This window comes from Mustela nigripes, chromosome 8, assembly GCF_022355385.1.
Source record: "Mustela nigripes isolate SB6536 chromosome 8, MUSNIG.SB6536, whole genome shotgun sequence".
NCBI classification, from domain to species: domain Eukaryota; kingdom Metazoa; phylum Chordata; class Mammalia; order Carnivora; family Mustelidae; genus Mustela; species Mustela nigripes.
Genome location: NC_081564.1, coordinates 89162946 through 89183735, shown reverse-complemented (window position 1 = coordinate 89183735; position 20790 = coordinate 89162946). Strand labels below are relative to the sequence as shown.

At 52.3% G+C, this 20790-nt stretch overlaps 1 protein-coding gene and 1 long non-coding RNA gene across 4 annotated transcripts in view; one reads left to right on the top strand and one right to left on the bottom strand.

Moving 5' to 3' along the window:
* The window catches only part of ZNF236 (zinc finger protein 236), a 102510-nt gene extending 102349 nt beyond the window's left edge, over window positions 1-161 (bottom strand). For all 3 annotated transcript variants that reach the window (XM_059409843.1, XM_059409845.1, XM_059409844.1), the window contains exon 1: window positions 40-161. In XM_059409843.1, the coding sequence (XP_059265826.1) occupies window positions 40-142 (103 nt within the window). In that variant the 5' untranslated portion in view covers window positions 143-161. The remainder of the gene's footprint in view (window positions 1-39) is intronic.
* Window positions 162-398: 237 nt separating this feature from the next.
* LOC132023696 (uncharacterized) lies at window positions 399-11503 on the top strand. The gene is made up of 2 exons (XR_009406026.1): window positions 399-820; window positions 9036-11503. It is a non-coding gene; the product is annotated as an uncharacterized LOC132023696 (long non-coding RNA).
* The last annotated feature ends 9287 nt before the right edge of the window (window positions 11504-20790 follow it).

The following is a 20790-nucleotide window of genomic DNA, read 5'->3' as shown; positions in this document are numbered from 1 at the left end:
GGCGCGGAGCGGCACAGCGCGGCCGCCGGAGCCGCTTACCGGAGTCGCCGCGCGCCTCGCTCTCCCTGGGCTTCGGGGGGCGGCCCCGCGGCATCGTCGGCGGCGGCGGCCACCCCTCGGCCGCACACACACTCACACACATACACTCGGCGGAGCGCGCACGCGCGGGGACCGGCCGCGGGGGCGCGGCGCGCGCGCCCGGCCGAGCGGCGGAGGCGGGCGGAGCGGCCCGGGCGGGCGGCCGCGGAGCCGGGTCCGAGCGCCCGCGGGCCTCACGGGGGGACGGCGCCGGACCGCGCCAACGGGGCAGCTCGAACCGCGCCCACTTCGCCGGGTTCCATGGCCCGGCGGGCCGCGTTGGGGGCGTTGGGCGCGGGCGCGGGGTGGGGGCGGGGAGCGGCGCCGTGCGCATGCGCGCTCCGCACTCGGGCCTGCTGTGGACGGCGCGGGCGGCGGTCACCGGGCGGCCGCTGTCCCGACGGCCGGCGTGCGGGGGGCGGGAGGGCCGCGCTCGCCCCGAGTCCTCCCCCCGGTCCCTGTGGGAGCGGGCGGCCGGCATGAGAGGGCGGGGGCCCGAGGTCACTCTGGGTCCCCACCCCCCACCCCCACCCCCGTCCCCAGGGCCGGCCTGGGTGGGGCGGGCGGGCCGTGGTCACCCCCTAGTCCCGACGGACAGCACGAGCGGGGGGCGGGTGCTGTGGTCCCCCTCGTCCCCCTCGGCCCGGGGCTGAGCCGGGCCGCCGTCCCAGCGCGTGTCCCGCCGACGTCCCCGCTGGGCAGCCGTGAGGACAGCAGGGAAGGTGCGGTCGACCCGGCCTTGGTGAGCGGGAGCTGGTGGGCGGGTGGGTCGGAGCCGGGGTCCCTGGTGGGCCTCGGAGTGCCCGGCCGTCCCGGGCCCGGCCGCACGCGCGCCTCTGGGCAGGGCCGTGGGCAGGGCCGCGGGCGGAGGGCGAGCCGCAGGGTCCGCTTGCACGGGGGTGCGGCTGTGGGTCCCGCTGGGCCCGCGCTGACCTCCGCGGAACCGCGATGACCCCTGCAGGCCAGGCGTTCCGGGGGCCACAGCGGAAAACCAGGTCTTCCTCTGAAAAACCTGCAGCCATGGGACAGGAAAGACCAAAGTGGCCAATAGTGGTACAGATTCTGAAGCGCGACGGAGCAAGTTGAGGACGACATAAATCCTGGTTGGAAAAAAATAGGAAAGACAGTCTTAAGTAAAAGTTGGTGAAGGCCTGCGTTCGCCCAGAGATGGCAAGAATAGGGCTTCCCAGGGAGGGGGCAGGGTCCTAGGGGGGTATCTTCTCAGGAGCTTCCGCTCTGTTCACTTTTGTCTGCACGTGTTCATCCAAATCCTCATACTCAGGTCCTGAAAGAAAGAAACAGGCGGAGAATCCTATTGAAAGAGAAATGAGCTCAGCGACGTCAGCCAAAGAAGAGCAAATACTGACATCTTTTTAACTGCCCCCATTTTAGCGTTGCACATGGTCGTGCAAGGTGCCGTTCTACAGAGCATAGTGCTGACATTCAGAGCGGCTAAATTCGACGGAGGGTGCACAGCCCAGGGAGAGTCCAGGGTGCAAACCATATGTGCTTACTTGTTCATCCGTGTACACGCTCGCATCAAAACAGATACACATACGTTTAGACAAAATATGACCATTACATATGCATATCAGGCCTAGGACAGGTATAAGGCTGAGAAGAAGAGTGGACTAGATTATAAGAATCTTGGGTCATTTGTAAGTCAATTTGGATGATAATATGTATGTATGTGTATGTATATACATGTATGTAAAATTCTGTTCTGAAAATGATTTGAAGCAATTTATATCAGTAAAACGTAGATGAGGAAATCAGGATAAAGGAAGAAATTAGAAAACCCAAGGGAATAAGTACCTAAACTAGGAAGTCCTATGTAGTTTAAAAAAAGAAAAAGTGAATAGGAAATTCAATCCCAGGTAGAAGTAGATGTGGTCACGTACCAGATTCTCACCTGTCCACGGAGAACAGCTGTATTCCTATGTAGTTTCATAGCTCGGTTTCTTTTTTTACTGTCCATACACACACCATCTGTACTCAGAGACGGTTTTACTTCTTCCCTTGTGACTTGGATGCCTTTTGTTTCTATTTCCTGCCTAATTGCTCTGGTTAGGACTTGGAGTACGATACTGAGTAGGAGTAGATGCTGAGTAGGAGTAGTCCGAGTGGACACCCTTGTCTTTTTCCCGAGCTGAGAAAGCTCTGAACAGCTCACCGCTGAGTATGACGTTCGCTGTGGGCTGATCATAGAGGGCCTTTCTTATGTTAAGATGCCGTCCTTATGTACCCAATTTGTTGGGAGCTTTTATCAAGAAAGGATGTTGAATTTTATCAAATGTGTTTTTTTTCTGTATGTATTGAACATGTATCTTTTGTTCTGTTGATGAGGTGGTGTATCACATTAATTTACATTGCTTTCCAAGGATAAATTATACTTGATCGTGGTGTACGTACTTTTAATGGGCTGTTGCACTCGGTTTGCTAGTGTTTTATTGAAAAGGTTTGCGTATAATCATTCACCAGGAATATTGGCCGATAGTTTTGTTTTTCTTGTATCCTTACCTGGCTTTGGTATCAGGATACTCCTGGCCTCATAAAATGAGTTCGAGAGTATTTCCCTCTTCAGGTTTCTGGAAGAGTTTGAGAAGGATTCATGTTATTCTTTAATGTTCAGTAGAACTCACTGGTGAAACCGTCTGCTACGGGTCTTCTCTTTGGTGGAGGTTTTTATTACCGTCTTCGTCTCCTTCCTCACTGGTCAGTCCAGTTTCTCTGTCTTCAGGACTCAGTCTCGGCAGCTTGCGCGCGTCCGTTTCCAGGCTCTCGCTCCTGGGTGTCCCAGAGGTTCCCTCGGAGGGCTGCTCTTCCTCCAGCTCATTTTTAAATTGATTCCTAAAGCAGACATTAAAAGGGGGAAAAAACATAGTCCCCCCCCCCCCGAACCAGCACACAAGGCACAGCTAGGGGACAGGCCACCTCCCCCAAAGACGCAGCTGAGCATCTCCCTTGGGGCGTCCTCTCCCTAGAGGCGTCTACTCCCCCGACAACATGACAGCCCTTTGCCTTTAGGGCTGCGCGGGCTTTTTAGATGTCTTTGGATAAATGACGTCTGGGTCAGTTTTCAGCTTTGTCAGAGTTTTCCGAGTTCGTCTGTGGCTTGCATCTTTGCGTCATACGCATTTGTGATACTGATGCCGATGCCTGTGGCCGTGTGTTTGTACTGCTGTAGAGTGTTTCCTTGCGAGACTACGCGCGCCCGGTCCATTGTCGACAGACTGCCGGGTTATGGCCGGTGCTTTTTGGGGGGTTTTGTTTGTTTGTTTTTAATAATATGCTACTTGTTGCACTTGCCTTCTGGTATTGGTCTTTTTTTTTTTTTAAACACAGGATGAAAAATATTTCTTATTTTTTGCTTTCAATTTGTCCCGTGTCAGCTAAGTTTACTTTTCTCCACTTTCTTTCTCTTTTTTGGACGGACCTTCCCCCGCCGGCCCGTTCTCCTTTTTCCCCTTTGCTAGTTTGAAAGTGATCTGATTCCGTGAGGGGCAATGAAGAAACTTCAGGACGATACTTAGGAAAGCCGAAGGTTGACATCTTTTCCGTTCTCCTAATTTATGAACTATTGTTTGGTGTTTTAATTCTACTTTAAACTGCAAAAGATACTCTTGTTTTCTTTAGTCTAATCTGTGTGAATACACTCGCATATCCCAGTGGACTTATATTCTGATTTTTCTTGTCCTCTGCACTCTTCGTGTCCCCAGACTTCACCTTCTCTCTCTGTCTCACGTACTCTTACCGTTTCACCGAGACACAGGACTAGCAGCAAACGTTCTGTCATTTTTTGTACCTGAAAATGTCCTTATTCTGCCCTCATTCTTAAAAGATGCTTTTTCTGCTAAAACAATTCTAGGTTAACACTTGTTTTCTTTGAATCCACTGAAAATATTCCACGTACAGATGAGTTTCTGTTGCAAAGATGACGCGTCGGTTCTCAGTCTTTGCCTTTGCAGGTCATTTTTCCTCCCTGGAAGCTTCTGTGACCTTCTCTCGGCCGTCGCTGACTTGCAGACCGGTCGGTCATGGGGTGCCGGGGTAGATTCTTCCATTTACATGCTCAAGGATTCAGTAGGAATTCTCAGGGGTTGTAGGTACAAAGGCAGCCTTAGCCTTAATTCTTTCTCTTTCTCTTGGGATTCCAGACAGATTTATGAGAGACCTGCTTATTTTAGACTCTATTTTTCTTAACTTTTCTTTTCTACTTTCTCTGTACTTTATCTTGGATAATTTTTTAAAGATTTATTTTGCAATTCACCGATTTTATCTTCTGCCATGACTTAAGATAAACCTACCATTGAGTTTGATAATTCAGTTATGTTTTATTTATCTTTTATAATTTCATTCTTTTTTCAAATCTATGGTAAACTTTTCCAACTTTTTAATGACAAAATTATCAAGCATGAAAATAGTTGAAAAAATAGTATAATGAACTCGCATATACTGAACACTAGATTCAACACTCTTAATATTTTTTGCCATATTTGCTTTATCTATTTTTCTTTTTTAAAAAGATTTTATTTATTTATTTGACACAGAGAGAGAGAGATCACAAGTAGGCAGAGAGGCGAGGGCGGGGAGGGGGGAAGCAGGCTCCCTGCTGAGCAGAGAGCCCGACGCAGGACTCGATCCCAGGACCCTGAGATCATGACCTGAGCCGAAGGCAGAGGCTTAACCCACTGAGCCACCCCAGTGCCCCATCTATATGTTTTTCTATTGTCTTTTGTTTTTCTGTGTGTGCAATTTTCATTTCTTGTAATTCTGTTTTTGCCAAGCTATTTGAAATAAGCTGTAGACATCACAACGTATTACTCCTAACTACACTGATGTAGTGTACATAAAACATAACTACTTCAGCATAGCTCTCCTAAGAATACATGCCTTTCCTTACATATCCATGATATCATTACTGTAGCTAAGAAAAATATCAGTAATCTAATATATTTAATATCTACTCGATATTAAAATACCCCAATTGTCTCGTGTTTATTTCAGCAATCAAAATCCAAAAAGGACTCTTTTTTTTTCCCCAACACTTTATTTATTTATTTGACAGAGAGAGAGAGAGAGAGCACAAGCAGGGGGAGCAGCAAAGGGAGAGGGAGAAGCAGGCTCCCCCAGGGCAGGAAGCCCCATTCGGGGGTCATGACCTAAGCCGAAGACAGATGCTTTGCTGACTGACCATCGCCCCAAGACTCGTCTTCAATTCTTATTCTGCCTCGTTTTATTTTTAACAGCTTTGCTGAAATACAACTAATGTGCAGCGAGCCCATATGAAAGGGTGAAGTATGATAAATTCCGACAGCGATACAGTCACGCTGTGAACAGTCCCTGTCACCCAGGCAGGTCCTTGTTTCCCGGTGCTCCCGTCCCCTCTCCCTGGTCCCCAGCTCCCGGCAACTGCTGATCTTTCTGTCACTACAGATTAGAGTGCATTTTCCAGAGCGTTATATAAATGCAACCGTGTGATATGTGCCCTTTTTACCTAACTTCCTTCACTGTGAATAATTACGAGATTTACTCACATTGTTGTAGTAATCAATAGTTTATTCCATTTTACTGCGGAGTATTTTTTTTTACTGGGATACAGTGTACATACAACATTCGTTTCAGGTGTGCAGCACAATTACTTGTAACTGTATATATTGCGAGATAACCCTGATGAGTCTAGCTAACATCGATCATCACACAGATAAAACAAGGTTTTATCCTTGTGAAAGCTTATAAGATCTACTATCTGCGGCTTTCAAATACACGGTACAGTGTTATTAACTATGGTCATGTTCCCCTTTCAGGACTTAGTTATTTTATAAAAACACAGAATGCTTCATCATGCTTGCACGGGCGCATGCTACTTCTCTCTGTATCCTTCTGATTTTATCGGATGTGCTGCCGAAGCAAGCACCGAGTGCTCTTTCATTTTATGGACAGACCACCGTCTGTCTACCCACCCACCTGCTGATGGACCCTTCGGTTGTTTCCGGTCTTCAACTCTTTCAAACAGGACCCAGACTAGGGCGAAAGAACAAGGCAGCTCGTGTTCACTCTCAGGTTCACACACCTGTTCCCTGTGCCTCACTTCGCGCGGGCCCTGATCACAGATGACACTGCTAGGAACATGTGCATCAAGTCTGGACACGGACATGACGCGCGCCTTCGTTTTTCCTGGGTAAATACCTAGGCATGGAGTGGCAGGGTCAAAGGGTAGCTGCTCCTTTCACTTTTTTAGAAGCTGCTAAACTGCTTTCCAAAATAGTAGTGACTGCCTGACCTTTGTACGAGCCACGCAGAGCATGCCAGTCCCTCCGCTCACTCCAGCACTCGGTATGGTTAGCCTTTTGGGTTTCAGTCTTTCCCATAGATGTGTCATGATCCCTCACTTTGCATTTGCTTTCTCTAATAACATGAAACTGAGCGTCTTTTCATCTGCTTATTTGCAATCTGTGGATTGTCCTTGAGGTAGTGTCTGTTCAAATCTTTTGCCCATTTGTAACTGGATCGTTTGGCATCTCGGTGAGATGCAGAGGTATCTGAAACCTCAAATGCGGTTTCTTGCCAGGCACAGGTTCTGTAGTACTTCCTCCTAGTAGGTGGCTTGCCTTTTCATTGCTTTAACATTGTCCTTTGAATGGCATGAGTTTTGGGGTTTATCAAAGTTCACATGATCAATTATTTCACGCTTTTTCTGTCATTTCAAGGAAATTTTCCAAGTCCAAAGTCCTTAAGATTTTCTGTGTTTACTTTTGGAAGTCTTCGCTCTTAGAGTTTGGTCTTTTTCTGTTATGGTTAATTTTAAATTTGGCCTGAGGTAAGGGTTGAGTTTCCTTTTCTCAACACGATATCCAGTAGCTCTAGCACAACTTGATAAAAAGGTGATTACTTCTCCGTTGAAATGCCTGGTCAACATTTTTTAAAAATTAATTGATCATGTACGTACAGACCTATTTTGGAGTCTATTCAGTTCTACTTTAGTGTTTCTCTTACCTCTAGTGCCACACACATTTCCTGAATTTTGAAATCAGCTTGTCAATCTCCAAAAAAAAAAAAAATTTTTAAAGGCAGCTTAGATTTTTTAACAGAATTGCTTCAAAAAAAAAAAAAAAAAAAAAAGAATTGCTTTGAATCCATAAATGGATCTGGGAGAAATCCACACCTTCAGCATGTGGAGTCACCTGGTCGGTGGCCACAGTGTGTGGCCGATCCCTCAAGTCTCTTCTTTTGTGTCTCATTCTGTGTTTTGTCGTTTCCAGTGCTCAGGTCTCGCCCATCTTTTGTCAAATATATCCCTCCAAGGTGGCTAATATTTTTATGTCACATTAAATATATTGTTTATCTAGTGTCAAATTGATAGCTCTACTTTTTAAAAATTGGTTGTTTATCCTAAAAACTTAAAAGTTACAGTAGATTTTTTTGTGGATTCCAAAACTTTTTTTAAATAAATGATTTTGATTTCTGAGAATAAACGGTTTCACTTCTTTTCTAATAAGGAACTGGCTTTTTCCCTTTTTCTGGCTTTATTGCATTGGCCATAATTTCTAACACTAGTTGTAATACTAACGCACAGACATAGTAACAGCAACTGTCTTTCTCTCCCTGATATTAGGGGGAAGGGAATCCGACTGTCCCTTGACCTGGGAAATTAGCTACAGGTTTTCTGGGGTTGCCCTTTGCCATATTGAGGCCATTTCCTCCTCTTCCGAGAGTGAGAGTTTCTGTCATGAATGAATATTGCACTTGCTGACATCTTCTTAGGAATGTTTGCATCTGTGTTCATGAGGAATATCAGTTTGTAGTTCTTCTGTTGTTCTCTTAGTCCTGTGTTTTTCCGGTTTTTGTATTGGGTCAATGCTAGTCTCAAATTGAACAGTGAGGCAGCCCTTTCTCTTGAATCTGATGGAAGAGTTTAGCGTTAGCACACTGTCCCTTCCAAGTCTTAACAATGTTTGGCCTTTTTAATTTGTTGTGTTTTTTTTTTAAGATTTTATTATTTATTGTGTGTGTGAGAGAGAGAGAGAGAGAACGCTCAAACAGGCGGAGGGCAGAGGGAGAAGCAGGCTCCCTGCTGAGCAGGGAACCCAATGCAGGACTCAGTCCCAGGACCCTGGGATCATGACCTCAGCCAAAAGGCAATGCTTAACTGACAGAGCCACCCAGGTGCCCCAATCTGTTTTTGTTCTGTTTCTCAGGTTCCAAAATAGGGTTCAAGTTAAGGGTAATGAAGAAGAAAACAAAAATGCTGGGCATTAATCATTTGCGGCCAGGCACATTCACACGTTTAATCTCTGTTAGATACCCCAGGACTAGAAGAGTGCATTATAGTCCCATTTTACAAGTTTATCAAAAGAGGTTAAATAACTTGCCTAGTTATGGGCAGTCCTGGAGTTCAGATTGGAAAGCACGTCTCCAAGTCTCCAGAAACTGTATCCCCTTTCCTACAGCAGATGAGCAAATCGAAGTGTCCATCTCGTAGTCTGAGAAACTAAGGTCTGGGAATACGAATTTAACTCCCCTCCAGTTGCTTAATGCACAGGTTGTGTACTGAACTAGACTCTGTAGTCCACCTGCTGCTGAAGCCGCCTGGGGTAGTTCCAGAAATAAACTGACTTAGTTTGACACCAGAGAACATGGAAATAACATGATAAGTGAAGCCACAGCACTCTCATATGAAGACACGAGGAAGCAATGAATTTGCTGAGTCCAAGCCGGAACTCATAGTGATGCCAGTCGGTTCCGACTCGTGACTCTCTCAGAAGCAGGCAGGAGCCCAAGAAGCTGGGCACAGTCCGCATGGAAGGGGGTGTGAGGACTGTCAGAACTGACGGGGGGCTCGGAGGGCACGATCTCCCCAGCGGGATTTTAGAAAGCACAATCAGCTGATAGGAAAGAAGGAGTGACGTTCATTCAAATTAGACAGCAAATGATGTGCGCATGTCTTGAATAAATAGGGAAAGAATGAGGCTTCATGAGGACACGGGACATGCCCACGGGCGGTGATGGAGGGAAGTCGCCATCAGGGACGGGCTCTAAAAACCACCAGAGGGCAGAACGACCGAGTGACGACAAGTTCCGCGCGGGACACGCAAGAGACGGCTTCGGTTTGCGTGTCCACCTTGCGTTTGTCGTCTGCCTTCTCAACCACTTGCCGGTGCCCACTACAGCCAGGCGCGTGGCTCCCTCCTCAAGGACATGTGAAGGACAAGCTCTTGCACTCCTGTATCTACCAAAGTAGTGAGCGGAAAAACACGGGGACGCGAGGGGTTCGTGTACCAGAAAGTTAAAGTGGCATTGGAAAGAGAATGCAGATTTTAGCTTCTTTATGCCAAAGACGACTTGTTACAGAGGTACAGAGGCAGCCATGCCGAAAGAGGGGACCACACCCCACCCCATTCCTGTAGAATCCTAAACACAGCCAGCCCACTGCCCGGGAAGGTGCCCCCAGGGCCGAGTGATAGAGGAAAGGGGCACTTTCCAAAGCCCCGCCACCGCTGACCCTTCCTGTCCCTCTCCTGCTGTCCACGAGGACCTCCGCGCCCACTCACCGCTCGCACTGGCGGAGCGCGGCTCCCCGTGACTGCTCCCTGCCCTGCAGAACTTGCGAGGGGCCTTCTCACGCCACTTTCACCCGGTCTTCCCTTTGGTCCTCCAGAACTCCTTAGGGCACCCAGGTCAGGCCCCCACGACTCTGCTGTCTCCGTCTGCTGCCCTGCTCTCCCTGACTTCTGGTGGCTGGGCGGCCAGTGACCCGCTCAGCTCACCCCCACGGCCCGCAGCCGCACCTGGCCCTGGGCTGCTCCCCACAGTCCGGCTGGTGTCGCAGCGGACGCCCGTCTTGCATCACTCTCCGCTTCTCGAGCTGCTCGGGCTGTGCCTCCGGCCCCTCCCGGTGAGCGGAGCCCCTCCGGCACCTGCCTGGTCTTCCCATAGCCACGTGCCGGTGTCGCTTCGAAGCCATCTCACCCAACCCGGACCGGCCTTCCTCCCGCCAAGCTCGCGTGTCGGTTAATCTGGGCGCCTGGACACAGCTTGCTGGCTTTCCTGTGCTGGTCCCCGCTGTCTCAGCAGAGGTGTCCGGGGCTTGCTTTGTAGCTCTGCACCACGTTCCACTAACCTCCGCCCCACCCCCTTCCCCAGCCCGGCTGCCAGAGCTCCCCCTGCGTCATCTTTCCCTGCGTCGTCCCAAGCTCCGGCTAGGCCCCCAGTTGGCCTGCGTTTCACACACGCCAACCTGCCTGCCGAGTGGGCATTCCGAAATCCAAACCTGACCTTTTCACTCCTAAGCTAAACCGTTCTGAGGCGCTGTCAATCCCTGCACCCTGGATTTGCGAGTGTATTATGCGATGCTAAACCGCACGGAAGTGTGTAAGTACTGCTCCCGACACCGCACACTCGTCGCCGCAACGGCCCAGGCATCCCAGGCCGGAGACCCGTGTCCTCAGGGCCTCTGTGTGGCACAACTGCAGGGGACACGCCCAGGGGTGGAGCCATGCGCCCTCCCAGCTGTGGGAGCAGCCCTGCGTGGGCTCCCTGTGTGCCCCAGGTGCCCCCTCTGGGCAGTCGCCCCCAGACCCGGAGCTCACCTTCAGGTGCTTGCTCTGTCCGCGTCTGGAAGCTGTGAGCAGGGCTGTTCCTCCCACTTCGCGCAAGTGCTGGCGACCCCATCCACGTGGGCATCTGCGTCCCCGTCCCCTACGGGGACGGTACGCGCTGTCTTCACCTTCACGGCCGCAACCGTTCCACTGTATGACCATACTGCGATTTTCTTAATCTCTTATGCTAATGAAATTTAGGCTACTTTTGATTTTTTTTTTTTTTTTTTTTTTTTTGCTACTACAAGTGTTATTGCTCCAAACGTCCCTCTGCATGTCTCCCTGTGGATATAAATGTCCTGGGTTGTAGGAGCGGACTTGCTGCGGTTTAACGTGATTTTCTAACATGAGCACAAGCATGTACATTCTCACCAGCAGTGTCTGAAAATCCCTGGTGCTCTCTGTCCGCGGCCCTTGGAGTACTACCAGGCTTCTCATTTTTTTTTTTTTTTTGACAGAGATCACAAGTAGGCAGAGAGGCAGGCAGAGAGAGAGAGAGGAGGAAGCAGACTCCCTGCTGAGCAGAGAGCCCGACTCGGGACTCTATCCCAGGACCCTGAGATCATGACCCAAGCCGAAGGCAGAGGCTTAAACCACTGAGACACCCAGGAGCCCCTGGGCTTCTCAATTTTTGCTGACCTGTGAGGTTTTGGGTTTTCTTCGTTTCTCGTGAGGCTGAACCTCTTGTTTGCTTCCCCGCTTCAGTGATTTGCCTGTTTTTGTTTTTGCCTATTTTAAAAATTCAGTTTTCTGTATTTTCACTGATTTACTGTAACTTTGTATATTCTGAATATTATTTTGTTGATAAATACAGGTATTTTATGAGACAGATACTAATATTTTATCACAAAATCCAAGTTTTAATTTGATTGTGATTTCATGTACCAGCCTTTTCCCCAACCCAGGGATGTTTCACATGTTTCCATCATGACATTCCGGATCCTTTCTTACTCACCTCAAGAGCCTTTCCTGGCTTCCGAAGGCTGCGCGTCCCTCTGCCGTCTGTGTCCTCCATGGTCGTGACGCTCACGGCCACTCGTGCTTCCGTCAGACCCAGCGTTCCCCCCGACCCGGGCCGGATGAGGCGACCTCCGTCCTCCTGCAGCCAAACTCCTCCCCACCATCGCTTTGGTTATCTGAGGGGCTGCTTTTCCCAACCAGATTTTGGGAGTTTAATCCCTTTGTTCGGACAGGGGGATCTGTAGGAAGCACCAGGGCCCTTCAGACTCAGGGTCCACACGGGGAGGGCAGAGTGGTCTGGGTGCGAAAGCCCCCCCCCGTCGGGGTGGGAAGCCAAGAGCAAAACCAGGTCTCTGGAGGAGCGTGGTTCATCCCACAGCCAGGGGCCAGGCTGTGGACGGGACTCCATCCCAGGGAGCCACCGGGAAAACCCACCTGGACGCGGGGTGAGGTCCGGGGCTGCAGGTGGGGAAGGGGGCCCAGGGGGGCTAAGCGCTCGCAGGTGGGACTCTGCTCGCTTCACCGTGTGTGGGCGGGTCCCAGGCTCGGCTGCCAGAGTGGCTTCGCAAGGTCACCCAGCACATGGTGCAGTCACCACGGCTCTCCCTGTGCCCGGACCCCACGAGGTGCGGAAGGGCTGCTCTGGGCTAATGTCAGTCAGTGCCCCCTCCTGCGCACCCTGCACCCCCGGGCAGGGGTCACTGCTGATCCAAAAGAACAGGGCTGGGCTCCACATCATGTCACTAGATGCAGGGACGCGGGTTCACACCCAGAGGCAGGGAGAGGAGAGGAAGGAGGGAGGGCGGGAGCGCCATCTGGTGGCAGGTCCTGCCAGCAGCACGTCCTCCTCGGGGTGAGGCCACAGGAGCCGGTCATTGCCGGGGCTCCCTGGCTCTTGTAACAGCAGGTAACCTCTGCTTCCCGAACCACAGCGCAGAGCAGGCTCTCAATGGACAGATTCCTCCTGCAGCTTTAGCTTTCCAGGAAAGTGCAGCTGCTGGTGCAGAGTTCGTGCAGTACAGTCTCTCCTGGTAATGGCATCTTGCTTCTGTTGGTGCATTTATCTCGAGGACGAACCGATACAGACACATTAGTGGTAAGTAAATCGCGCGCCTCGTGTGCATGCAGGAGGTTGACTCCTGGTTCTGTGGGTCTCACACGTGCCAGTCACGCATCCACCGCTACGGTACAGGGAAGAGCTGCAGAGCCCCCAAATTTCTCTGTGCATCGCCTATCCCCCCTCCTCCCTCCTCCACTCTTGAACCCCAGGCAGTGACTGATCGAGGTCTCCATGGCTCTGCTTCTCCCAGGACATCAGAGAGCGGGACTCACACGGTTCCCGCCGTTTCTGGCCGGCTGCTTTCACTTCACTTCACTTCGCTTGGTGGCTCCTTTCTTATTAGGACTGAATAATATCCCCTGGTCTGGAAGGACCCCAGTTTATTTACCCGTCACCTGCGAAGGACGGCTCGGTCACTTCCAGGCTTAGGCGATAATGTGGAAACCTGCTATAAACGTCTGTGTGCGGGTGTTTTTGTGGACATCGTCTTCAGACCCTGTGGGTAAATAGCAAGAGTAGGACTGCTGGATGGTGTGGTGAGTGTTTATCTTTTGTAAAAATCCCAGAGAGCGCTCTTGGGGCAGGGAGTGCGAGTTCCCGTGGCCCGCCCCCCTCCTCTGGCACCGAGCGTGGTGTCCTCAGCATGTGGACAACCGCAGAGGTCTGGCCCTTCTGGTGGGTCTGTAGTGGTGTCTCAGCACGGTTTCTAATTCGCATCTCCCCGCTGACAGATGGTGGAGAGCATCTTCCCATCAGCTTATTTCCCATCTGTGTGTCTATGGGGAGATGCTTGTTCAGGTCTTTGCCCATTTTTGTAATTGAGTCATTTGCTTGTTGTTGAGTTTCAACTTTGTGTATTTTGGGTACCAGTGCTTTATGTGTTTTGCTATATATTTTAATACAAGTGAAATAAATGGACAGATGTGTAAATGAAACATATTTGTTGGGCTGTCACTTAAAATCACCTCCTACACTGTCTGTGGTATGCGTCCAACATTTTGGGAAATATTACTTAAATCTTCGGATTGAGGGGAAAGAGCCAGTTCCAACAATAGCGACGCATTTCCATGCTCATATAATTACAGCAAGTAACTGTAAGAGCGTCATGGAAACTCACTTCTCACAGACTTGATTAGACATCGCTATTTTAGAACTGGTGGACTACTGGGACCCCCCATGCTTGAGGCTTAACACATACCAACATCTGTCCAACACCATATGCCTTGGGAACTCACTCACATGCACATTTACATTCTATTTATTTCAAAAATTTCTGGATAGCTGTTTCAGCTTATTCAGGCTGCTGTAACAAAGTACCCCAGTCTGGGTGCCTGACACACAACAGAACCTGGTCTCTCACCGTCTGGAGGCTGTTCATCCAAGATCAAGGGGACCGCGTGGTCAGGTTCTGGGGTGGGCACTCCTCTGAGCCGCGGACGGCTGTCTTCTCACCACGTGTCCTCACCGGTGAAAGGGGCCTCTTTTCAGAGCACTCCTGAGGACTCCACCTTCAAGACCTTATCACTCCCAAAGTCCCAGCTCCTATTACCATCACCCAGGATGGGGCCGGGGGTGGGGGGTGGTCAACAGGTAAACTGGGGGCGGGGGAAGAGCACTAACAACCCCTCCCTCACAGCAGCTAACCGTGATCACTGCTCTTAGCGGTAGGTCCTGCCATGTCAGCCGCGCTGCCTATGCACAGGTAAGTTTTAACTTCAGTTGATGAGTAGCAAACACCATGGAACTTCCTGTGTGTACCAGACCTTTCCAGGAGACTTGGAACGGGAGCATGGAGACAGAAGCATCCTTCCGGCAGGAGGCCAGAGCTCTCAGGGCCATTCATCATTTACTTGCGTGTTGAGTTTCTTAACTTCCCTGAGGCTCAGCTGATAGATCTAAAGGAAGCAACAGCTCAGGTTCTCTTTAGCGCTGACACTTTTTTTTTTTTTTCTTAAGATTTTATGTATTTATTTGACAGCACAAGCAGGCAGAGGGGCAGGCAGAGGGAGAGGGAGAAGCAGGCTCCCCACTGAGCAAGGAGCCCGACATGGGACTCGATACCAGGAACCAGCGATCACGACCTGAGCTGAAGGCAGAGGCTTAAGGACTAAGCCAGCCAGGCGCCCCGAGTCGGACACTTTCATGATTCCGTGGCTTCTGGACGCTTACCTGGAAGACACAGGAAATGCGGCGTGGGGGAGGCTGCGGGCAGAGCAGGCCGGGTCTGAGGGGCGGCCACAGCAGGAAGGAAGCCACAGCTTCACCTCGGCTGAACCCCGAAAGGAGCAGCGCGGTTGGGGCTGGAGCTCCCGACGGTCCGACCTCACTGGACGACTCCCTGCGGAGCACCATGTGGTGCTGAGCTCCACGCTCAGCAGCAGAAACAAGACACACAAAACCCAGCGCAAAACCTCCCGCAGAAATTTCGTCTCAAACGCGACAGCTGCCATCATGCTGGGACAGTCAGCGTTGCAAGTCCAAGCTTCGTCCAAAACGGCAGCGCGGGGAGCCGGACCCACCCGCTCCGGGCGCCGGGGAGGCTGAAGGCTCCCCTTGCTCCATCTCTTGTCGGGGGAACAAGCAGAGTCCTCCCGGAGGCTGCTGTGAGCTGTCCGCGGTGGACACAGGATTTATGGCCGCGTGACAGCCTCCAGGCGAGGGGGCCACTGTCACGCCCTCCAGACCCTCCGGCAAACGCCAGGCTCCGCGCCTAGCCGCCTGCCACGCCGCGTCCCGGAGCCCTGGGCTCCCGGCTGCCGCCTGCTCCGCTCTCCGTGGGACCTGCCCCGTCAGCCGCTGACCGTGTCTCTGGAGGCAAGAGGAGAAAGCCAAAGTCTGGCGCGAGGTGCTATTTCACAGTTGTAGAAACTCCAAACAAGACCTGGAGAAGAAAATGCCGGAACTGGTTTCCGTCCGTCCACGGAGCCCGGGGGGTCCTTCTCTCACGCCCTCCTCGTCTGTATAGCGAGCATTTGGGAGGCAGGCATCTTAGCCTGGTTCGGCCAAGAGCAGAATCCGCCGCACGGGCTTCGGTGCGGGTGTCGGGTCTGCCGTGGCACTGCACGGGACGCGGGTCGGGACGGAAGCCCAGGGCCACGTATTCCCCAGTTGGGGCCACCGTGCCCCTGGCCGGGGACCTTCTGATGGGCATAATGAAATGCATCCCAGAACCACCTGCCCGCCTGATGGAAAGAAAGTCCAAAGGGCCATTTCTACCCTAATATTTCTGGGTGGTTTTTAACCAAGTAAAGCTTGGCAAGAACTGTACCTTGTCATAGACCCCTCATGTTCTCCCTCTGTTGACGATGGGCGTCTGAAATGCGATTTCGAACCCAGAAATAAAAACAAAGTCCCCCAGAGCACCTGGGTGACTCAGTGGGTTAAGCCTCTGCCTTCGGCTCAGGTCATGGTCCCAGAGTCCTGGGATCGAGCCCCACATCGGACTCTGCTCAGCAGGGAGCCTGCTTCCTCCTCTCTCTCTGCCTGTCTCTCTGCCTACTTGTGATCTCTTTCTGTGGAATAAATAAATAAAATCTTTAAAAAAAAAAATAAAGTCCCCCCATAACAACAGAACAGGGCCCCAGGCATCTGGCAGCCATTGGCCTAGCGTCCAGGCTTCTCCCTCGCCAGGCGACACTACTTCCCCGCACCCAGCAGCCTCACCCAAGAGAAGGAGCTGAACAGGCAGCCCAACTGCAGAGAGAGGGGACAAGCCTGCGGGGAAGGGCAGCCCTGGGGACCCTGCCGGGGGGAGCACAATGCTTCCGGGGCTGAGGCTGCTCCAAGCTCCAGGAAGCAGCCGGGGAGAGGCTGCCAACGCCAACCCAGGGTTCGGGACATCTGGTTTGTACGCGTGCATGGGCTCAGCTGCTTACTAGCTGCGCACGACTGTGGGCAAGCTTCAAGGCCACTTGCAGACTTTCTTTATTTCGTCAGCTGGAGACCAAGGGCTAATAGCTGACCCGTGCGGTCAAGAGAGCACCTCGGACCATCTACGGAAGCACTGGCAGTGCCTGCCCTATAGGACGCAGACCGTGTGCTCCGTCTCACAGAGCAGCATCTGCCCGCACACTCCCGGTCTGAGACCATGCTCGAAGCCCACGTGTCCCTGGGTCACCAGTGGGCGGGGACCAGGCACGCCTGAAGCCCCCCTCGCGACTCCCCACAGCACTATGCCGACGTAACGTGGAGGCGCGTCACAAATATTTGTGGGACTAAGGTGAAGCTGAGGTCTGTTTATGCTGCTTTGGAAAACAGTGTTTGGACGGGTTGTCGCCAAGTCTGGCCGGTGTGCTTGGCTCGTGTTGAACTTGGGGTCCCTGGAAGTCATCATCTCCGTGAGCAGTTGTCCTGGGCAGCTAAATTTGAGAGACTCGCCACCCGTCATCTGGAGAGCAGTGCCACATGCTGAAGGGCTGTGGGCAGAGGGCACAAGCCAGGCGCAGTGACAACGAGCCCACAGTTACGAGTCACGGCCGCAGACGCTCCGCGGGCTGAGAACCGAGATTTGTTCCGGCTGTTTGCTCACGAGCACGTCTGGGCGGCACGGCCCCGTGGCAGCGGCAAGGCATCCTTCCCTGCTCGCTTCGTGGTTCGGGCAGACAATTCTTCCACAGAGATGCTCGCAAGCATCGGGGTAAATAAACTCACTTTTTCATCCTAGATGCCGACACTTTGCAGAACGAGGTCCTACCACAACCGGAATATGCAGGGCGCCGGGTCACTTACATTGGGGGGGCAGGGAGCGAGGTTCTCTGCCCTTTCCTGGCCTGATGGCTTGTGTAGCCACAGTCAGGACCCTGAAGACTTCCATGACAATCTTTTTATAATTTCAATTTTTTATTTAGTTAGTTAACAGATATGGTCGATTTGGCGTCAGGCGCAGACTTTAGTGACTTACCGCGTACCTGTGACACGCGGTGCTCACCACAGTGCCCTCCTAATGCCCGAGCCCCCTGCCTCCCCGCAGCAACCCCCAGTTTGTTCTCTAGAATTGAAGAGTCTCTCACCGTTGGTCTGCCTCTCTGATTGTCGCCCCCTCCCCCGTGTTCGTCTGTTTTTTAAATTCCACTTATGAGTGAAATAATATATTTGTCTTTCTTTGGCTGACCTGTGTCACTTAGCATTGTACCCTCCAGTTCCAGCCACGTCGGTGCAAATGGCAAGATTTCACTCTTTTTGATGCCGCCTAATAGTCCGTTGTGTGCACCACATCTGCTTTATCCATTCGTCTGCTGATGGACACCTGGGCTCTCTCCACAGTTGGGCTATCTGTGGGCGTTGCTGCTGTGGACACCGACAACCCCGTTAGAGCCCACCCACCTTTCCGACCTCCAGCTTTAACCCTGACAATCTGTTTTCCATCTCTAAAATTTTTTTAATTTAAAATTTTTTCAGACTTGTACTATAAATGGGATCACGGATCGCCAGGAACCACCAGAAGCGAGAGAGGCAGGGAAGATCCCTCCCCGAGAGCAGAGCCCGGCCTTGACTTCAGGCTTCTGCCCTCCGGACGCTGAGAGAACCGGTCCTACTGTTTCGACACCACCCCACTGTGACAGCCCCAGAAAACCAACACCACAGAGAAGACCGCAAACGTACACCACTGGGCGTCTATGGGACCATCACACACGTTCTTGAACGGCAGCTCTGTTCTCAGGAGGGAACACCGGGAAACTTTGCACACAATCACAGATGGGAACATGAATTAGCATATGATAGTCGCAGAGCAGAGGTGGTCAAATGGAGCAGGGACACCGATATGCAAAACAGGTGTCAGAGATGACATGCAGCACGCTACCTGTCCCCACAAGGTGGACGTCCAGTTAGAAACCTGCTTCCCGGGGTATACACACACACGTATGTACTCCGGTACCATGTGACGCCAAGAGAAACACTGGAGAGGACAAGCCAGGCCCCTCTGGAGGGGTTATACAGGCAGTAAGTGGAGGCGTTACCATCAAGCGTCTAGCTTTCGCGCTGGCCGGGGACTCACAGGCATGGATCGTGAGGTTACAGACACACAAATCCATCAAAACGCCCACGCGGGGGCTGACCATGACAATGTTTCATGAACCCGGGATCCCAATGATGTCGGTTTGGTGCACATGAATCCAATAAGCAAAAATAAACATGTCCAAGTCCTATCACCCTGGGAGGAAGGGGGGCGTGAGGACGGCCAGCCACTTCTGTGCCTGCCTGTCATCGAATAATTGGGTTCTACCTTTTTTTTTTTTAAGATTTTATTTATTTTTGAGAGAGAGAGTGAGCACAAGCAGGCAGGGGTGGCGGTTAGAGGAGAAACCCTCCTCACTGAGCGGAGCCCGCGGGATCTGATCCCAGGACCCCTGATCATGACCCGGGCAAAAGGCAGAGGCCCCAACACTTGGGTTCTCCCTCGGTCCTCATCTTGCGGAACGTGCGGTGATGGGGCTGCAGCCGCACGAGCACACACACGATACTGTGGGAACCTGGGACACCGGTGCCCGGAGCATGAACCCATTCCAGACAGCGGCCTGCACCTGCTCCCGCCCGCACCCCACGGCCTCCCAGACCTTCAAGGCCCTTGGGTGTTATCACCCAGCGGGAAAGCCCCCTACCTTCGGAGCCCAAACGGGCCTGTATTACCGTGTTTTGGTTTTTGCGTTTCCTTGGCGCCTGTGACTGGGCATTTCCCATTTCTTTGCCGGCTTTGTCAACTCCTGCTTTCGGGAACACTTGTTCAGATCTGTGACGTTTCTGTTTCGGAGTGGAGTTACTGAGCTGCCTTTTTCTTATTGGTCTGTGAGAGTATTTTACGTACTTACCCCCAGGAACGTGGCTGAGCGATTAATTAATCCAGTCGAACTCCGTTGTCCTGGCAGGGAACTCGCTGGAGCATCTGAAAACCGTGGGGATGCTGGGCCCCTTCCCTCACTCAGCACTGCTCCAGAAGTGCGCGGCCAGTGCTCGCTCGGGGTGCCCGGGGCGCCCGCAGCAGGCTGGGGCCTCCCTTCTCACCCCGCCCTGTGCCGAGTCTGTCTTCGCCGCACAAAGAGCGTGAGGACTTCTGCAGGGATTAACAAGCTACACACTGTGCTTACGGGTTATTTGACATTTCAGTTGCCGTCTAGTGTGAATGAGCTCTATTGTGAGCGGTTTCAGATTCATCACGCGCTTTCGCGACGGCCGGCTTGGAAGCCTGTCCTGCATTTTCATCTCCAAATCACAAGCAATTTCCTCTTGGACTCTGTGCACAATGTGCCAGTGTCACGTCCAGAGAAAATCAGTTTGTGCACAGTAACCACATCGATGAGTCACTCATCTCCCTGAAGTCAGACTTTGTGCAGATAGAAAGATACCTCAGAGGTGGCTTTCCCCACGCGGCTGACCCGCAGTCTCCGTTAACAGTCAGCAACAGGCGCCGGCCTGTTTGTTATTTTATTTCTTCTGCGCTCTTCTTCTTCTTCTTCTTAACGTTGAGAGAATGAAGACCCGAGTAAGAGAGACCTCCACGTGTCCCTGCTCCGTGGTTGGGGGATAAACCCCGACGTCAGGGGTCGACTTCCGGCCTTCATCCTCGCTTCTTCCCCTTTGTTCTCTTTAGACTTTTCTTCCCCTGACTTCATTCTCGCCATGACCTTTGCCAACATGTCAAGACTGCCCAGGAGGACGTTCCTTACACACGGCGGTGGACACGCATGACATTCTGGCCTCCTCCAAGGCTGAAGCAAAATCACCAGAAGGGGAGAAACAGTTGCATGCGCGCAAGAGGAGAGCGAACAGGCCGGACGCATCAGCGCCGCGTCTAGGCAGGTGGAAGCAGATGCTGGGGGCGCCGGACTCCGTGCCTGCAGGCGGCTTTCGCTACCTTGGCTTCCCCGGGGGGGGGGGGCCCAGACGTGGGCCGACGGGTCTGGAGGCACCGTGGGCTCTGGGAGCGGGGCTGATGGGGAACCTGCAAACACGCTGCTCCCTCGGCTTGTGTCCCAGCAACGACTCAGCCGAACACACCCACGCCGGCGCCGAGGACTGGAGAAACCGGTTCGGAGAGTCTCTGGTCTCCAGGACTCTAGGGACAGCTGAGGACAAGGGGGAGGCACCCTGCCGGGAGCC